The sequence below is a fragment of the Prionailurus viverrinus genome, chromosome A1 (assembly GCF_022837055.1).
Source record: "Prionailurus viverrinus isolate Anna chromosome A1, UM_Priviv_1.0, whole genome shotgun sequence".
In the NCBI taxonomy this organism is placed as follows: domain Eukaryota; kingdom Metazoa; phylum Chordata; class Mammalia; order Carnivora; family Felidae; genus Prionailurus; species Prionailurus viverrinus.
This window is the reverse complement of record NC_062561.1, coordinates 122,128,389-122,146,092: the sequence shown is the minus strand read 5'-3', so window position 1 is coordinate 122,146,092 and position 17,704 is coordinate 122,128,389. Positions and strand designations below refer to the sequence as shown.

The following is a 17,704-nucleotide window of genomic DNA, read 5'->3' as shown; positions in this document are numbered from 1 at the left end:
AGGAGTCAGAGGCTAAAAAATTTTAGCAGTCAAAGGCTTTATTTGGGAACTAAGGTCTTGGGCGAGGTTCCATGACTCAGGGAGAGAGAGAGAGGAGTCAGGGAAGTCGCACCCAGGTGTGGTGGGGTGGGGTTTTTAAGCTGCAGCGGTTCCGGGTTTAGGTTCAGGTGGGCCTTTTTCACATCAGGTCGTGCTGTCGCTCGGTGATTGGTTGACCTCCAATTCGTTCTGGCAACTTTTCGTTGGGTTGAGCTGGCAAGATGGCCGTTCCCTCTACTGTGGTTCCAAGGACATCCTAACATACACCACATCTTCTTTATCCATTCATCCGTTGATGAATATTGGGGCTCTTTCCATACTTTGGCTCTTGTTGATAGCATTGCTGTAAACATTGGGGTGCCTGTGCCCTTCAAAATAGGATTTTCAAAACCTGATTTTTTTAACCTTTTTTTCTTTTTCTTTTTTTTATTAATTTTAATTCCAGTATAGTTAACATACAGTGTTATATTAGTTTCAGGTGTGCAATACAGTGATTCAACAATTCTGTACATTACTCACTACTTGCCATGATAAATGTACTCTTAATCCCCATCACCTATTTCAACCATCCCCCCCAGCCACTTCCCCTCTGGTAGCCATCAGTTTGTTCTCTATAGTTAAGAGTCTGTTTTTGTGTTTGTCTCTTTTTGCTTTGTTCGTTTGTTTCGTTTCTTAAATTCCACATGTGAGTGCAATCAGTATGGTATTTCTCTGACCGACTTATTTCACTTAGCAGTATAATCCCTACATCTGTGCATGTTGTTGCAAATGGCAAGATTTCATTCTCTTTTATGGCTGAGTAATAGTCCATTCTATATATATTTATATATTTCTATTTATACACACACACAGACACCCCACATCTTCTTTATCTATTTATCAATTGATGGACATTTGGGCTGTTTCCATAATTTGGCTATTGTAAATAATGCTGAATAAACATATGGGTGTATGTATCCATTTAAATTAGTGTTTTCCTATTCTTTGTGTAAATACCCAGTAGTGGAATTACTGGATCATATGGTAGTTCTATTTTCAACTTTTTGAGGAACTTTCATGTTGTCTTCCAGAGTGACTGCAACAGTTTGCAGTCCCACCAACAGTGCATGAGGGTCCCTTTTTCTCCATGTCCTTGCCAACACCTGTTGTTTCTTGTGTTGTTAATTTTTAGCCATTCTGACAGGTGTGAGGTGTTCTCATTGTGGTTTTGATTTGCATTTTCCTGATAATGAGTGATGTTGAGTGTCTTTCCATGTGTCTGTTGGCTATCTCTACATCTTCTTTGGAGAATGTTCACGTCTTCTGCCCATTAAAAAAAGTTTTTTTTTATGTTTATTTATTTTCAAGAGAGAGAGATAAAGAGACAGAGAGAGAGAGAGGTGGGGGGAGACCGAGACTGAGTGAGGCAGGGGCAGAGAGAGAAGGAGACACAGAATCCGAAAGCAGGCTGTCAGCATAGAGCCTGATGCAGGGCTCAAACTCATGAACTGTGAGATCATGACCTGAACCGAAGTCGGAAGCTTAACGGACCGAGCCACCCAGGCTCTCCTGCCCATTTTTTAATTGGATTATTTGTGTTTTGGGTGTTGACTTGTGTCAGTACTTTACATATTTTAGATACTAACCCTTTATCGCATATGTCATTTGCAAATATCTTCTCCCATTCAGTAGGTTGCCTTTTAGTTTTGCTGTTTCCTTCTCTGTGCAGGAACTTTTTATTTTGATACAGTCCCAAGAGTTTATTTTTGCTTTTGTTTCCCCTGTCTCTAGGAGACATACCTAGAAAAATATCGTTATGACCGATGTCAGAGAAAGTGCTGCTTCTGCTCTCTTCCAGGATTTTTATGCTTTCAAGTCTCACATTTAGGTCTTTAATCCATTTTGAGTTTATTTTTGTGTCAACACCTGACTTTTATTAAAAAATAAAGTGGAAATTGATATATAAGATTTTTTAAATAGTGAAAAGGAGCTTTCTTACTTTAGATGAGTCTTGGTTCAATATGGTTATTTAAGATTTTTTAGCTTCTGGCATAAACCAGATTGATGAATCATCTTACATTATACTAGAAATAACTTTTTTTCTCTTAGTTTTTGGCCAGTATTGGTGAAGATAAGCAGGTTTTAGAGTTTTGGGAGATTCTGTTTATTTGCTCTCAATCCATTGCCTGGTGGAGTGCAACTATGGGAGTCCATAAAATGCCCTACTTTTCTTGATAAGTATCCTGTTATTTTTACCACATTTAATTGCAAATGCAACAAAGAGAAAAAGCCTATTTGAAAGAATGAAGGCCTCATTACATTAAAAATATGTGGTTATTTATTTATTCATTTATTTATTTTAAAGGTTTTTTCTTTTTTAAGTTTGTTTATTTATTTTGAGAAAGAGGGTGTAGGGGAGGGGCAGAGAGAGAGAGGGAGACAGAGGATCCCAAGCAGGCTCCACACCATCAGTGCAGAGCCCAATATGGGGCTTGATCCTGTGAACCATGAAATCATGACCTGAATCAAAGTTGGATGCTTACGTGACTGAGCCACTGAGGTGCCCCTATTGTTGCTTTTCAAAGTGTAGTCCTTTCGGGGTGCCTGGGTGCCTCAGTCAGTTAAGCAGCCGACTTCCGCTCGGGTCATGATTTCGCGGTCTGCGAGTTCGAGCCCCGCGTCGGGCTCTGTGCTGACAGAGCCTGGAGCCTGTTTCAGATTCTGACCCTCCCCCGTTCGTGCTCTGTCTCAAAAATAAACGTTAAAAAAAAATTTTTTTTTAAAGTGTAGTCCTTTGGCCCACTGGATAGGTACATGAAATAGAGTTCCCTTTACAAATATGTTTCTGTCAACCTACTTTCAAGCGTTCCCTTAAGCTACTATGTCTTTAAGTTTTTCCTAAGACTCAGTTGACTTTTTCCACTTAAAATAATGAGCAAAGTCTTTGGCTATATAGCTTATATAATGTAGGAAATAGTATGGTATATGATAGGGTTTAATCCGGGCTCTGCTTCTTACTAGCTCTGTAACCTTGTTAATGTTTCTGGTTCTCAGCTCTTATCTGTGAAAAGAGGTTTTAAAGAACTACCTTTCAGCTTATAGGAATCATGTCTATAAAATGCTTAGTACAGTGCCTGGTATATAGTAGAAATTCAATAAATGATGGGAGTTAAAAGAAAATATAATTATTGTTGTTCTCCATCATCAGTATTGATATATATAGTCAGTCATTTTCATCTAGGCATTTGGTTGTAAGCATGAGCTTTTGTACATCTTTTATTTCATATTTGAGTATCCCTTGGTCTTGATATTAGACTACCGGAATTAAATTTTTCATTGAGCATTAAAACTTTTATAGAGATTTTCCCTCCCTCAGCAGTATTCAAGTTTGATTTTGTAAAACAATCATTTTCTCTTTATTTTCCTAGCCTGGTGTGTCAGTTTCCTTAGTAAACCCCCAGCCATCCAATGGCCACTTCTCAACCAAAATTGAAATCAGGCAAGGAGATAACCGCGATTCCATAATCAGGCGTTTAATGAAAATGGACCGAGGAATCAAAGGTAAATGGTTTTCCTGAAATGCACATTTGGCAGTAGTTTGCAGACATGAGTTTTTTTTTTTTTAAAGGTTTTTTAATGTTTATTTATTTTTGAGAAAGAGAGAGAGAGAGAGACAGAGCATGAGTGGGGGAGGGGCAGAGAACAAGAGGGAGACACAGAATCCGAAGCAGGCTCCAGGCTCTGAGCTGTCAGCACAGAGCCTGACACGGGGCTTGAGCCCACAAACTGCGAGATCATGACCTGAGCCGAAGTCGGGCACTTGACAGACTGAGCCACCCAGGCGCCCCTGGACATGATGAGTTCTAAGCAAGGGGAGAAAGGAGCATCTGGTCTGCTGAGGGACAGCAGTGGCATGTTATGCAAAGAGTATTGGGCTCAAAATCAGGAAGCCTCTATTCTCTTTGGGATGTTGTGGCTATGCAGCTTGGTGACTTGGCCATGTCACTTAAACTCTAAACTGACCTCTTTTTTAGTAAAAAGAGGACAGTTGGATTAGATAGTTTTCCAAAACTCTGCCTAGCTTTAAAATTGTAGCAAGCAATTTCCTTCTCTTAAAGGTTTTCAGACGGAAGGTGTACATACACGTAATATTTCAAATTAACCTGCTTACTAGGTCTGTTCCTGGGGAAGGAAGAGAAACAGAGTGAAACTTATTGAGCATCTTCCATGTGTTAGTCATTTAATCCTTTTACTGCTCTAGAATGTAGAGGGTATTATTATTCCCCTTTTGCAGATGATGAGATGGAGTTCCGAAAGGCTAAATAACTTGCAGTTTCATTAAGGTAGTATCCTCGAGTTGGAATCCAAACTCAGGTCTGTTTGACTCCATAGCTTGTATTCTTTCTTCTAAACAATATGCTTCCGGTTAAAATATGTAATTAATCTTAATTTCTTACCAAGATTAAGTCTAGATCTTCTATGATTAGATTTAATATAATAATTTACAGCTTCTTTTTCTATCACTCAGCCACGTTTAAGGGGGAGCAGTATGAAGGGAGTTAGTGTGTCTTTCCATTATTTTTCTTCTAAATTATAAAGACAAATTAATCTCCAGATTCCCTAGTTTGCATTCTCACTCTCTCTTCTTGATGGCAATCAAGAGTTGATTGGGTTACATTCTATCAGTATAGAAATTTTCTGAAAAGATTTCGAAATCTAAGACAGTGACCTAATTTATGGAACGATATTCAGGTCAGCCATATCACATTTACATAGAAGACTTAAAATAGCTGTTTGGAATTCATCCTACACGTATTTTTTGTTCTTTTGAGGTCATTCGTTCATCTTCTGTGGACATTTCTTGAGAGACTATGAGTAGAGTATGCAGTATACATGTGGCGGCTCGTGTGTGTGTACCTGGGGCTTTGGGGAGCCCACAGGGTGCTGCTCGTTAGGCGGCTGTGTCTAGTGAAGGAGCAGGGTGCGAAGCTATTCACATACATGATCATAACCTAAGGACGAACTGCTGCATACCATAAGGGAGGTGTAGATAAAGTTTATAGCACAGAAAGCAGTGAGATTATTTCCAGCTCTGGTGATCAGGGATGAATTTACAGAGAAAACACTGTTTGGATGGGACCTTGGAAGTTACATCCAAGAGGGCGAGGGGAAAGGGCATGCCAGCAGGAGGGAAACACTAATGTCTGCCTGTATAGCAGCAGTGTGTTAGGGCTAGGGAGTTTTCATTTGTAAACATTTAAAAAAATTGTGGTGAAATATCCATAACATAAAATTGGCTGTTTTTGTGCTTTTTGAACGTACAGTTCAGTGGCATCAAGTTTACTTACATTGCTGTGCAACCGTCACACTGTTCATCTCCAGAACTTTTCCATCATCCACACTGACACCCTGTACCTGTTAAACAGGAACTCCCCGTTCTACCTCTCTCTACTTCTTGGTAACCACTGCTGTCCTGTCTCTTTGCATTCGACCGTTGTAGGTACCTTGTAGAAGTGGGATCCTACAACGGTGTGAAGAGGTGGTTTATTTCCCTTAGCAAAATGTCAGGGATCATTCATGTTGTTACAGACATTTATCACATTCCCTCAGTAAACCAGGCAGTGCCATCCTTAGAACTCACGGGCCACAAAATGCAGAACTTGAAAACTGTGCGATGTTAACATCTTGGGAGCCTTCCTGTGGCCTTCCATTTGGCTGTTTTGTGTTGCATATATTCAGTCACGAGAAGATTTGGGGAAAGGCAGAACTCTTACCTTTGAAGAATAATATGGTGGCATTTAAAGAAAATAGCTGTGGGGACCCACACGATAGGATTACTCTGAAGTTGTACTGTGTGAGAGGATGTATTCCTCTATTGAACATTGTGTTTTGTAATGTTAAAATTGCCTCCCTTTAAAATATGCTCAGATACAGGGCTGACTAGTTTCTTCAGCATTGTGCTGAAACGTGTTTTCTATATCTTGCTTCTTCTCGCTGGGCCTCTGGCATGATTCTTATATCCTTTGTCATACTGGCTGTGAATTATATTATCATAAAGTACTTTAAGTTTGATGTTTGTAGCTGCTGTGAATTTTCGAAAATGGATAGAAACGTTAGGGTGGAGTTAGAAATGGATATTCCTTCAAGTATCTGCAGAAGAGCTCTAACCTTGAGACTTTTCCAGGAGCCCTCAGGATGCTTTGATACCCAAAGGAGCTGAGTATATTGAGTGTATGAGATGGGAAGGGAGTGAAATTCAATAATGTATTTCTCACTCTGTTTGCTGCATAGCCAGTAAGTTGTCCAATTAGTGCCAATTGCATTGAGGGTGATTATAATCTAGGTCCAGGAAGAACTGGAGTAAAACCATCATTTCTGTCCACAAAGGCCACTGAGCAACTATTTGAGGATAATGACTTTAAATCACTCCCAGCCCATGCCCCATATGAACTGATACCATGGAGGTGAAAGGCTCCATTTCACATTATCAGTCCCTAGGGACTTTCAATCACTCTCATCTTTTCTCTAAGTGCCTTAATTCTTGTGTAGTTGCAGACTTAAATTTCTACATTTGCAGTGACGAGAGAGGTCTGGGATAAGAAAAGATAGTAAAATCGCTCCAAGAATTATTGGCAGTAATGAGCTGCATGGTGAAACATCAAAGCAAATAATGTTTTGTCACTTAGATGCCGGATTGAGTATTAAGGTTTCTTTGAAATAGTTTGATTCAGAATTGCTTGGAATGATAAGGGAGGTCTGTTTCAGAGAGGAAGGGAGAGAGAGAGAGAGAGAGAGAGAGAGAGAGAAAGAAGAAGAAGAAGAAGAAGAAGAAGGAGGAGGAGGAGGAGGAGGATAGTGAAGGGCGGGGGAGAGGGAAAAAGTGAGAGCGAGAGGTGGGGGTGCAGACCTACAGTATTTCATGTATTTTATGCCTCATGCATAAAACCTGCTGGTAGAACTTCTCACCACATCCGTAGCAAAATATTTAGTATCAATGTGCATGTTGAATTGTAATAGCTGTTAAGATAAATTGTACTCTCTCCCCCAAATAGGACTTACAGGCAGGGTTTGCCTTTGTGGTAGTCTGAGGTAATTGTTCTGTAAGCTTCACTCTCCCTATGCTAAACTTGCCGCCTTTCAGTCTTTGTCTCCCAAAGAAAACATAATGCCTGGATAACTTGTACTCCTGGCATAGCCACCAGCTGCATTAATGTCTGCTTTTATCTCTTATCCCTCTCATGCTAAGCTTCATACTCTCAAGGCAACATGAGAGAGTGTAGCTCTCAGACCACCTAGCAATCTGCTTTAGAGAGGGGTAGGAAGTAAATCAGAAAATATCTTCTATTTCTGTTGATCGGGTTAAGTATAACTAGCCATGCTACACTTAGAATGAGATATAAATGCACAATCAGCTTTTGTAGTCATTTGTGATGTTTTCCCACTATATAAAATAAAAGCATTTGATGTTGGGACATCTCAGAATTGCTGAAATAATTTTTTTTTCAGGCTCAGTTGTTGGCAGGATTTTTGGATCATAAATTTGTTCGAGGGACAAGTGCGTTCTTTGCCAGGAGCCATCTTATCAGCTTGCATAAGAGCAGATCAGGAAAATCGCAAGCAGGGTAGGGCTGGAGCTCATCCAGAAGCTCAAACCTCTGAGAGCTGTGCCCTTTCCCCTGTCCTTCCCTGTCTCTCCTTGTCTCTCATCAGCTTTGTAATACAAACACTTTTCATCCTTTGAGCAAAACAAGAAACTGGTAATGCTATTTCTTAGAGTGGTAATTCTTCCTCTAAAAGTATCTTTCCAAAAAAGCTACAACACTTGCAGTTTTAATGTATCCCAGGAGCAAGACAAGAAAGAGAAATAAGTTTTGGACTGATTGATATTTTGAAAAATGGTTAATTGAAGCATATAAAAAGTGATTTGAGAAACCGTAGAGGATAGTGCTCAAAAATATACTCCATCCTTCCTCTTGGTTTATAGTTCGAGGAGATGTGTTATGTAGAATCTCTGTATCTCTGAATCTTTGATCTGATGGATCATTTTTTTGATCAGGATGGAGATGTGTTAGATTTAGCTTGGCTAACATTAGCTTGGCTAAATGTTAGATGTGTTAGATTTAGCTTGGCTTTCTGAGATGAGTCTTATTTAATAATCTCATGCAAATATTTTTTAGGTAAACAACCAATGTGTTTAAAACATGAATTGTCAGGTTTAGGCATGGGTTTGAGTCAGTGACTGTAATTAAATGCTCAAATTGATCTTTTTTTTTTTTTTTTTTTTTTTTTTTTTGCTGTAGACCTTTCTAAAGTGAAGCTGATGAGATTTGATGATCCACTCTTGGGGCCTCGGCGAGTTCCTGTCCTGGGAAAAGAGCACACTGGGAAGACCCCCATTTCTGAGCATGCTGTTTTCCACGTGGACCTCATGAGCAAGAAAATTCATCTCACTGAAAATGGGCTAGGGGCAGATATTGGTGATACAATTGTTTATTTGGTTCATTAAACTCATGCAAATTGGAGATATATCCTGGTTTCTGGAGATATGACTATTCTGTGTCTGTAGATTGGCTATGAGAACCTAAGACTGAACCTTGATAGACTTCATTTCTAATGATCAAATTCTGCATGTATTCATAATTACACCAAGTCATCTTGGGTTCCTAGACCTAATAAATTATTTTTTTCCTCCTTGGGACTTCTGAGAGAAGTAGTTTGTATCATTTTTTTATTTTTTATTTTTTTATTTTTTGGTCTTTTAACAAATTACTGCTATTTCCTAGAAGCTTCCTTTTTTAAGTTTATTTATTTATTTTGAGAGACAGAGACAGAGACAGAGACAGAGAGCAGCTGGGAGAGGGGCCGAGAGAGGGAGAGAGAGAATTCCAAGCAGGCTCAACACTTTCAGTGCAAAGCCTGGTGTGACTCACCAACTGTGAGCTCATGACCTGCGCTGAGACCAAGAGTCAGACGCTTCAGCAGCTGAACCACCCGGGTGCCCCCAGAAACTTCTAGTCTTTCAGATTAACACAAAAGTGTCAGTATGTTTCTTTCATGAAGGGTACTTTATCTAGCAACTTTTCATATTATATCCATTATGGAGTTAGCGGTAAAGAGAAAAGTGAATTAGCTTGTTTTACTGTTTTAAAAAAAACAGAACTCATGATTTAAAAAAACACATGAGAATATTTTGACTTAATTATGATCACTAAGTATTTTGTATAAAGAATAAATAGGTCTTGTATTTATAAGGATTTTTTTTAACTTTAATATATTCGATTAACCACCAATAATATTTTTTTCAAGGCTAATATCGATGGTTTAGAAGCAGTTTATGTAACCATCTACACTAAATTTAGGTATTTTAATATTTATTTTTTTAAGTAGGCTCCACGCCCAGCACAGAAACCAATGTGGGGCTTGACCTCACAACCCTGAGATCAACACCTGAGCTGATATCAAGAGTCAGACGTTTAACTGACTGAGCCATGCAGGTGCCCCGAAATTTAGGCATTTTAAGAAGGATTTTCCCCCAGAAATCTTCATTTATCAAATTTGTCTCAAGTCCAATTGTGTTTAAAGATCATGCCCACTGTATTGCAGATTTATTCCTTTATTCTCGCTGGAATGTCTTGATGATATTGTCTGTGCCGTTCCTTGTCATATGAGGAAAAAATATTAGGTATTGAATGACATTGGAGAAAAACATTTCCATTTCTTGAAGGGCTCAATTTGTGCAGAGACCAATTCTGATAACCCTAAGAAACCTGAATTCTAATCTTCAGGATGTCAAGAGATTTTACTGAACTTCTTTATTTTGCAACATTTTGACATCACTGGGCCAAAATGAATGCTGTGTCATAGAGTCATTGAAGTAAGTGATAGAGTGTTAAAACTGAAAGATCCCTCAGAGATCAAGTGTAAGTCATTATTTATCTGCTGAAGCCCGGCAGCATAGCCTGGCAGGTAAGCTTACATACTGTCAAGCTAGATAAACCAGGTTAGTTTTCCAGTTTTTCCATTTGCTTCTTGGGGATCTTGTCCAGTCACTCAGCCTCAGTATCCTCATCTGTAAAATGGAAATAATAATGTGTCTACTTTCTAGTCTTATTGTGAGATATTTAGATGAAACAATGTTAGAAAATCCTGTATATAGCATAGTAACTGGTGAGTGGTAAGCCTTCAGTAGGTGTTACTTATTAATCATTAATTTAAAAAAAGCCCCAGGATATATTGGCTTAAGATTACTCTCAGCTATAATCTTGTCCTTAGTATTGGTTTCTGTGAGGCCACCATCATGTTGTTTGTCCTCCTTTAGATTCTTTTGCTGCTCTCAATCTGCACAACCTTGATTATTCCCCAAGAAATTATTCCTCAAGTAATCTTTCCTGGTGCCTAAATACAAACTCACTTATGTTTAACTTAAGTTATAGGCAAATTAAACTATATGTGCTTGGCAAAAAATCAAAAAGCAAATGAGGAAGGAAAATAATTTTAATATTGTGGATGATTATGCCTATTTTATAAAATGAGCCTGTGAACTTGTGTTGCCTTGGATTAAGTGTGAGTTGGGATTCATGGATCCTCTGTTCCTGCAAGTTCATTTCCTTGGTCTCTCTTAGAATGAACATCTTGCTGGGCTGAACATGCTTCTTGTGTTTAAAGATATCTAAGTTTCTGGGGCGCCTAGGTGGCGCAGTCGGTTAAGCGTCCGACTTCAGCCAGGTCACGATCTTGCGGTCCGTGAGTTCGAGCCCCGCGTCAGGCTCTGGGCTGATGGCTCAGAGCCTGGAGCCTGTTTCCGATTCTGTGTCTCCCTCTCTCTCCGCCCCTCCCCCGTTCATGCTCTGTCTCTCTCTGTCCCCAAAATAAATAAACGTTGAAAAAAAAATTTAAAGATATCTAAGTTTCGTACAAGGAAGCCTTTAAGCATAAGCCCATTGCTTCACCTGGTGCTCCACTGAAGGAACAGCAATTAGTTGAAATGCCAAAGGAAAAACAGGTTGCTTTGGGCTAATGGCATTGATAGGAAATTGATACCTTCCTAAAGGATTTTAATTCTTTTTAAGTTGTGAAATATGCCCAGACACAAAAACTGAATAACGATAAGAAATATTTCATATACACACAAAATATTAAAAGCATTAAAAGTTAAATTCACAAAAATATTAGCAACAGCAAACCAATCTGCCAATAGAGCAAAAACCTATATAATCACCACTCAAAGAATGGCACAACGCTGGCACTTCAGAAGCCTACCTAGTGCCTTCTCGCGTAAAGACAAGCTTGCGTCCCGTTCAGTATACAATCGTTTCTATACATGTTCTATGTGAACCTGCAAACAGTGTCTATTCTGCAGTTATAGAGTTCTGTATATGTCCTTCAGGTCATAGTTGCAGACTGAACTGTTCAAATGTGTATCCTACAGTTTTCTTGCTTTGTTTTTGAGAGGTGTACTAAAATCTACCAAGATCATGGATTTACATTTTTCTCCTTACAGTTCACATAGTTTTCGTTTCATATATTTTGATGCTGTGTCATTAAGTGTGTATCAGTTTAAATTGTTATCTTCCTGGTAAATTGGCCTTCTTCCTTTTTTAAAAAAATGTTTAATTTTTTTGAGAGAGAGGGAGAGAGAGCACGAGAGAGCGCGTGTACAAGTGGGGGAGGGGCAGAGAGTGAAGAGACAGCTGCCAGCACAGACCCCAGTCTGGGGCTTGATCTCATGAACTGTGAAATTATGACCTGCACCAAAACCAAGAGTCACACGCTTAACCAGCTGAGCCACCCAAGCACCCCAAACTTTTAGGAAGTGTTCCTCTGGTTTTAGAAGTTTTTTGCCTAAAGGCTATGATATTATCATGATAACATCAGTTCCCTTTTGGTTAGTGTTCCAGTGGAATATCTTTGTCCATCCTTTTAACCTTCTGTAGCTTTATTTTATTTTAACATTTTATTTTGACAAATTTTAAACATACAGAAAAGTGGAAAGATTGACCAACAAGCAGCCATATACCTGTTACCTAGATTTACCAGTTGCTAACATTTTGCCACCTTTGCTTTCTTTCTCTCTCTGCATATGCAGTTTTTAAAGTTTATTTATTTATTTTGAGAGAGACAGAGAGCATGAGCAGGGGAAGGGCAAAGAGATAGAAATAGAATCCCAAGCAGGCTCCACTCTGTCAGCACTGAGCCCAGTGCAGGGCTTGAACTCATGAGACATGAGACCACAACCCGAGGGAAAATCAGCAGCTAGATGCTTAACCGACTGAGCCACCCAGGTGCTCCTCTACGCATTTTTATTTATTTATTTTTTATTAAAAAAAAATTTTTTTTTAATGTTTATTTATTTTTGAGACAGAGACAGAGCATGAATGGGGGAGGGTCACAGAGAGGGAGACACAGAATCAGAAGCAGGCTCCAGGCTCCAAGCTGTCAGCACAGAGCCTGACGTGGGGCTTGAACTCACAGACCGTGAGATCATGACCTGAGCCGAAGTCAGATGCTTAACCGACTGAGCCACCCAGGCGTCCCTAAATATGCATTTTTATATAAAGCTTTTACTTAGGGGTACTTTTAGATTTACAGAAAAGTTACATCTATTAAACAGAGTGTTCCTGTACACGCTTCAGTCAGTTTCTTCTCATGTTAACAGACATCTCATAATAACCTTGGTTCTGTTGTCAGAGGTGAATAATTAGCATTGGTATTTTACTATTAACTACATTATAGGCTTTATTTGGATTTCAGCAGTTTTTCGACTGATATCATTTTGCTATTATAGGATCCAACCCAGGATACCATTTTGCATTTAGAATATACTTTTAAAAAATTCTGAACCATTTGACGCTAAGTTGCACACACCATGACACTTTACTTTTCGATACTTTAGCACGTAACTCCTAAGAACTAAGACAGTCTTCTGTATAATCACTATATATACACACACATGCATATATTTTGCTCAAGAAATTTAATGTGATGCAATAATTTTAGGTAATAAGCTTTCTTAATAAAAATGAAGTAATAAAATTTCCCTATAACTCATTAATAATTTTTTTAAAACTCTTAGGATCTAATTAAAGATCAAGCATAACATTTTGTGATCATGTCTCTTGACCTCCTTCAAACTAAGAAAATTTCTCAGCTTTTCTTCTTTGGTCTTTCATGACTAGCATATTTGAAGACTGTGGCAGTTATCAGTACTTTGTCTCACAATCTGGATTGGACTATTTTCTCATTATTAGATTCAGATTTAAAATTTTTGGCAAGACCGACTACATGGGTGACATTTCCCATTGTATCACATCAGGATGGCTATATTGATACATTGGTGTGTTTCCATTACTGGTTAAAGTGGTGTTTTCAGGTTTCTCCATTGAAAAGATACCTTTTCCTTTTTATAATAAGTAAGGTGATACTTTGAGACTTACATGAATATCCTGTTTACCTGCAAACTTGCATGGAATGGTAGCATTCATTGGTCATGTTTTCTGCCATTTATTATTACATTGGTAGTTGTAATAAGTTGATTCTTTTTTTTTTTTGTTTAATGTTTACTTATTTTGACAAGGAGAGAGAGGGAGAGAGAATACAAACAGGGGAGGGGCAGAGAGAGAGAAAGAGAGAATCCCAAGCAGGGTGTGTACTATCAGTGCGGAGCCTGACGCTGGGCTCAATCTTGAGATCATGACCTGAGCTGAAATGAAGAGTCAGACGCTTAACCAACTGAGCCACCCAGGCGCCCCAGTAAGGTGAGTACTTAATTTTACCATTTCTTTTACATTTATTAGATATTGTTCTTCTGTAAAGAAGAGTCTTCCCTTTTGCTCTCAATTTTTTTCTTTCATCATTCTTTTCAAATCACTATGCACTGATGGACTCTTTCTGTTCATATATGCTGTAATCTCAATACATTTACTCATTTCAGAATTACCAGTCCAATAACCACTGTTGACAACACATCTACCAAGTAGAGGTCAGGTTTTTTTGAGTAAGTAAAATAGAAGGTTCGAAAAGTCAAAACTTGATCCACTTAGAGAATTTTTACTCTGGTTGAACCATATTCCCAGCTAACCATTCTCATTAGTTTCTGCATTGTCTTTCCTGTGTTTCTTTTTCCAAAAATTAGCACGTGTTTATATGTACTTTTTAAAAACTGCGGTAGAGTCGACACACAATGTTACACTAGTTTTAGGTGTATAATAGAGTGCTTCAGCAAGTCTTTGTGTTAGGCTCTGCTCACAAATGTAGCTACTGTCCCTGACCGTACAACACTGTTACAGTCCCACTGACGGTCTTCCCTATGCTGTGCCTTTCACTCCCATAATACATTCATTCCATAACTGGAAGCCTGCACCTCCCACTCCCCTCCATCCACTTTGCCCACCCCCGCAATCCTTTTCCCTCCGGCAACCACCAGTTTGTCCTCTCCATATATGTACTTTATTTTCTCTTTTCTCATGCAAAAGCAGCATGTTATATATAAGTATTTTACACCTTGCATTTTTAAGTTAACATAGCTTGGATAGTTTTTCACTTCAGTTCATAGCGATCTTTTTCTTTCCTTCTCCTCCTCCCTTTCCTCTCTCCCTGCCTCTGTCTCCCCCTGACCTTGTGTCATACTATTGTAAAGGTGTACCACAATTTATTCAACTAATCTATGGTTGGGCGTTTAGATTGTTTCTAAGCTTTTGCTATTTTATAGACTTTGTATAGAATTATATAGTAACTTTGAGAATACATAGTTTTATATTTGTGGAGGTCTATCTTTTTTTTTTTTTTTTAAGATTTTATTTTTAAGTAATCTGTTCACCCAACGTGAGGCTCTAACTCAACCCTGAGATCAAGAATTGCACACTTCACCGACTGAGCCAGCCAGGTGCCCTTATGGAGGGATATCTTAAGAGTAGCTTTCTAGGGGTGCCTGGGTGGCTTGTTAGCCTCTGACTCTTGATTTTGGCTCAGGTCATGATCTCAAAGTTCATGAGAACTAGCCCCATGTTGGGCTCTATGTTGACAGCACAGAGCCTGCTTGCGATTCTCTTTCTCCCTCTCTCTCTGCCCTCCCCCCCTCAAAATAAATAAATGAATTTTAAAAAATGTCTGTTTAAGAGTAAATTTCTAGAAGTGAGCTTGTAAGTCCAAGGGTAAATGCATATATAGTTTTGTTAGCCTATAATCCGGGCAAAAAGGCATTTTAGGCAGAAGTTACAGCAGGTATAAAGGCTCTGAGGCAGGGGCATGTAGCTGCTGTGCTGAGGGAATAGGCAGAGTCCCCATGAAGCAACAGGAATGAAAAGTGACCTGCTGAAGATCTTTGCACCAGTGGCAGAGATCAACTGGGGCCCTGGCTTCCATATGGTCAGTCCATTGCAACACACTTATTTATTTATTTATTTTTTAATGTTTGTTTATTTTTGAGAGAGAGACCAAGAGAGAGCAGAGGAGGGGCAGAGAGTGGGAGACACAGAATCCAAAGCAGGCTCCAGGCTCCGAGCTGTCAGCACAGAGCCCGACGTGGGGCTCAAACCCACAGACCCTGAGATCATGACCTGAGCTGAAGTTGGACGCTGAGCCGACTGAGCCACCCAGGTGCCCTGCAACGCACTTACTAAACAAAGAACACATGCGTGCAAAACAGGAATGTATTTGACCAGAGCCCATGTTGTCAGGGCTATCAGGGAAGAGTGGAGAGAAGTTTATATGGACCAGAGTCCAGTAAGACTCCAGAGATGAGGCAGAACATAATGTTTAAGATTGGAGTAACAGTTGAAGCAGAGCAGGGCCATATTCCTAACTTTTAGAACTAGGTGTGGATAAGGGCTTGGAGGTAATGCCAGGAGTGGAATCTTTATCTGAGAGGAATGAGAAGAAAACTGGAAACAGGTGAGTAAACTGGGCCGTATTATAAAGATTTTCAGATTCCAGGATGAAATTTGAAGCTGATTTGTCTGGAGAATTACTGCCACTTTTTGATGTGTGGATGAGGTGATAAGTGTCTTCTCTAGTTTGTGGTCGTTTTGTCCATCTCTTTTCACCGTGAAAAATTCATTCATTTAGTTGTTGTAATGATTATTTAGGAGACATCTGTTTGCCTGGCTCTGGTAGGGTCTCATTGTTAGCTGATACTTCGTCACATTGTTTTCTCTCCTTGATGTATTTGGACATAACTTCACATCAGGGGTGCCTGGGTGGCTCAGTCAGTTAAACATCCAACTCTTGATTTTGGCTCAGGCCATGATCTCATGGTTCTGAGATCGAGCCCGTGTCAACATGGAGGCTGCTTGGGATTGTCTCTCTCCCAGCTCTCCCCTCTCTCTCTATCCTTCCCCTGTTCTCTCCTTCTCTCAAAATAAATTAAAAAAAGGAAAAAAAAAAAAAAAGACTTAGAGGCCACCTAAGACTTGCAGCATCAATTAAGTTTTCTAATTGCCCACTATTAGGCTTACAGTTCGATTGTTTATAAGGTGGGAACCCCTTCTTTAACTTCCAAAAAAAAAAAACCAACAAAAAAAAACAATAGGCTAGGACGTGATCCTCGCTCGTAAGGGCTTAAGGAATGTACTGCATTTTCACTTTGGAGGAGCAGGTGGTATTTGTTCTTCTGTCCCTCATTCTCCTTATCCTGGGTCCTGTTTAGAGCTGTCCTGTGCAGTAGTTGAGCTACTAACCACGTGTGTCTAGAGTACTTGGAAGGTTGCTGGTCTGAACCGAGGTGTGCTGTAAAAGTGTAGAACATGCTTTTCATTTCACAGGCTTAGTATGACAAAGAGAATATAAGATGTCTCTGTAATAATTTCCTTTGATATCAATTACATGCTGAGACAATGCTTTGGGTAAATTGTGTTAAAAATGCATTAAGGGACGCCTGGGTGGCTCAGTCAGTTAAGCGTCCGACTCTGGGTTTCAGCTCAGGTCATGATCTTGCAGTTGGTGAGATCAAGCTCCAGGTCGGGCTCTGCCCTGACAGCATGGAACCTATTTGGGATTCTGTCTCCCTCTCTCTGCCCCTCCCCTGCTCGTGCTGTCTCTCTCTAAATAAATAAATAAACTTAAAAATACATTGAAATTAATTTCATATTTTTTGTTTTTACTTTTTAAAAAACATGGCTACTAAGAAATGTAAAATTGCGTATGTGGCTTGCATTATATTTCTGTTGGAGAGTGTGGTCTAGTAACTTGATGAAATTTAGGGTAAACATTACATCATATTGCATCATATCAAGTGGTACATAGGATGAGCTTGTTCCACTCTTAGTAATACTAAATTTGGTATTTTTCCAAACTCTCCATTATAAAGACACATTTTGATAACTTTCAGAAGTTTCCATTTTAAAGGTATATATATTTTAAATCACTTCCAGAATTTTTGTTGTAATGATACTAAAAAAAAAAATAGCAACACTCAGAACTTTCCATTTTAAAGATAGATTTTGAGTATTTCTGGAACTCTCCAGTGTTAAGATATGTTATTTTCTTTTGCAATTAGAAATCTGTGGAGTGATATTTTGGCACCTTGGGAACATCCTGTTTCCATTTTTTTTTTTACCTAGTGGTTTTAGTACCCGTTGAAGATCCTTTCCTGAATAAGTTATGTTAGAAGCTGTTCAAAATGGTGATTTTTTAAATGCTATTATTTGTTTTTCATAAACAGTTGTCATTCTTCTGTGAAGAACACTCCTTT

At 39.0% G+C, this 17,704-nt stretch overlaps 1 protein-coding gene across 3 annotated transcripts in view; it reads left to right on the top strand.

Moving 5' to 3' along the window:
• Positions 1-8,725, top strand: part of LARS1 (leucyl-tRNA synthetase 1) — a 79,158-nt gene extending 70,433 nt beyond the window's left edge. For 2 of the 3 annotated variants that reach the window (XM_047862767.1, XM_047862777.1), the window contains 2 exons: positions 3,447-3,579; positions 8,319-8,725. In XM_047862767.1, the coding sequence (XP_047718723.1) occupies positions 3,447-3,579; positions 8,319-8,524 (339 nt within the window). In that variant the 3' untranslated portion in view covers positions 8,525-8,725. The remainder of the gene's footprint in view (positions 1-3,446; positions 3,580-8,318) is intronic. The other variant, XM_047862786.1, reaches the window with a different exon arrangement.
• Positions 8,726-17,704: the final 8,979 nt, after the last annotated feature.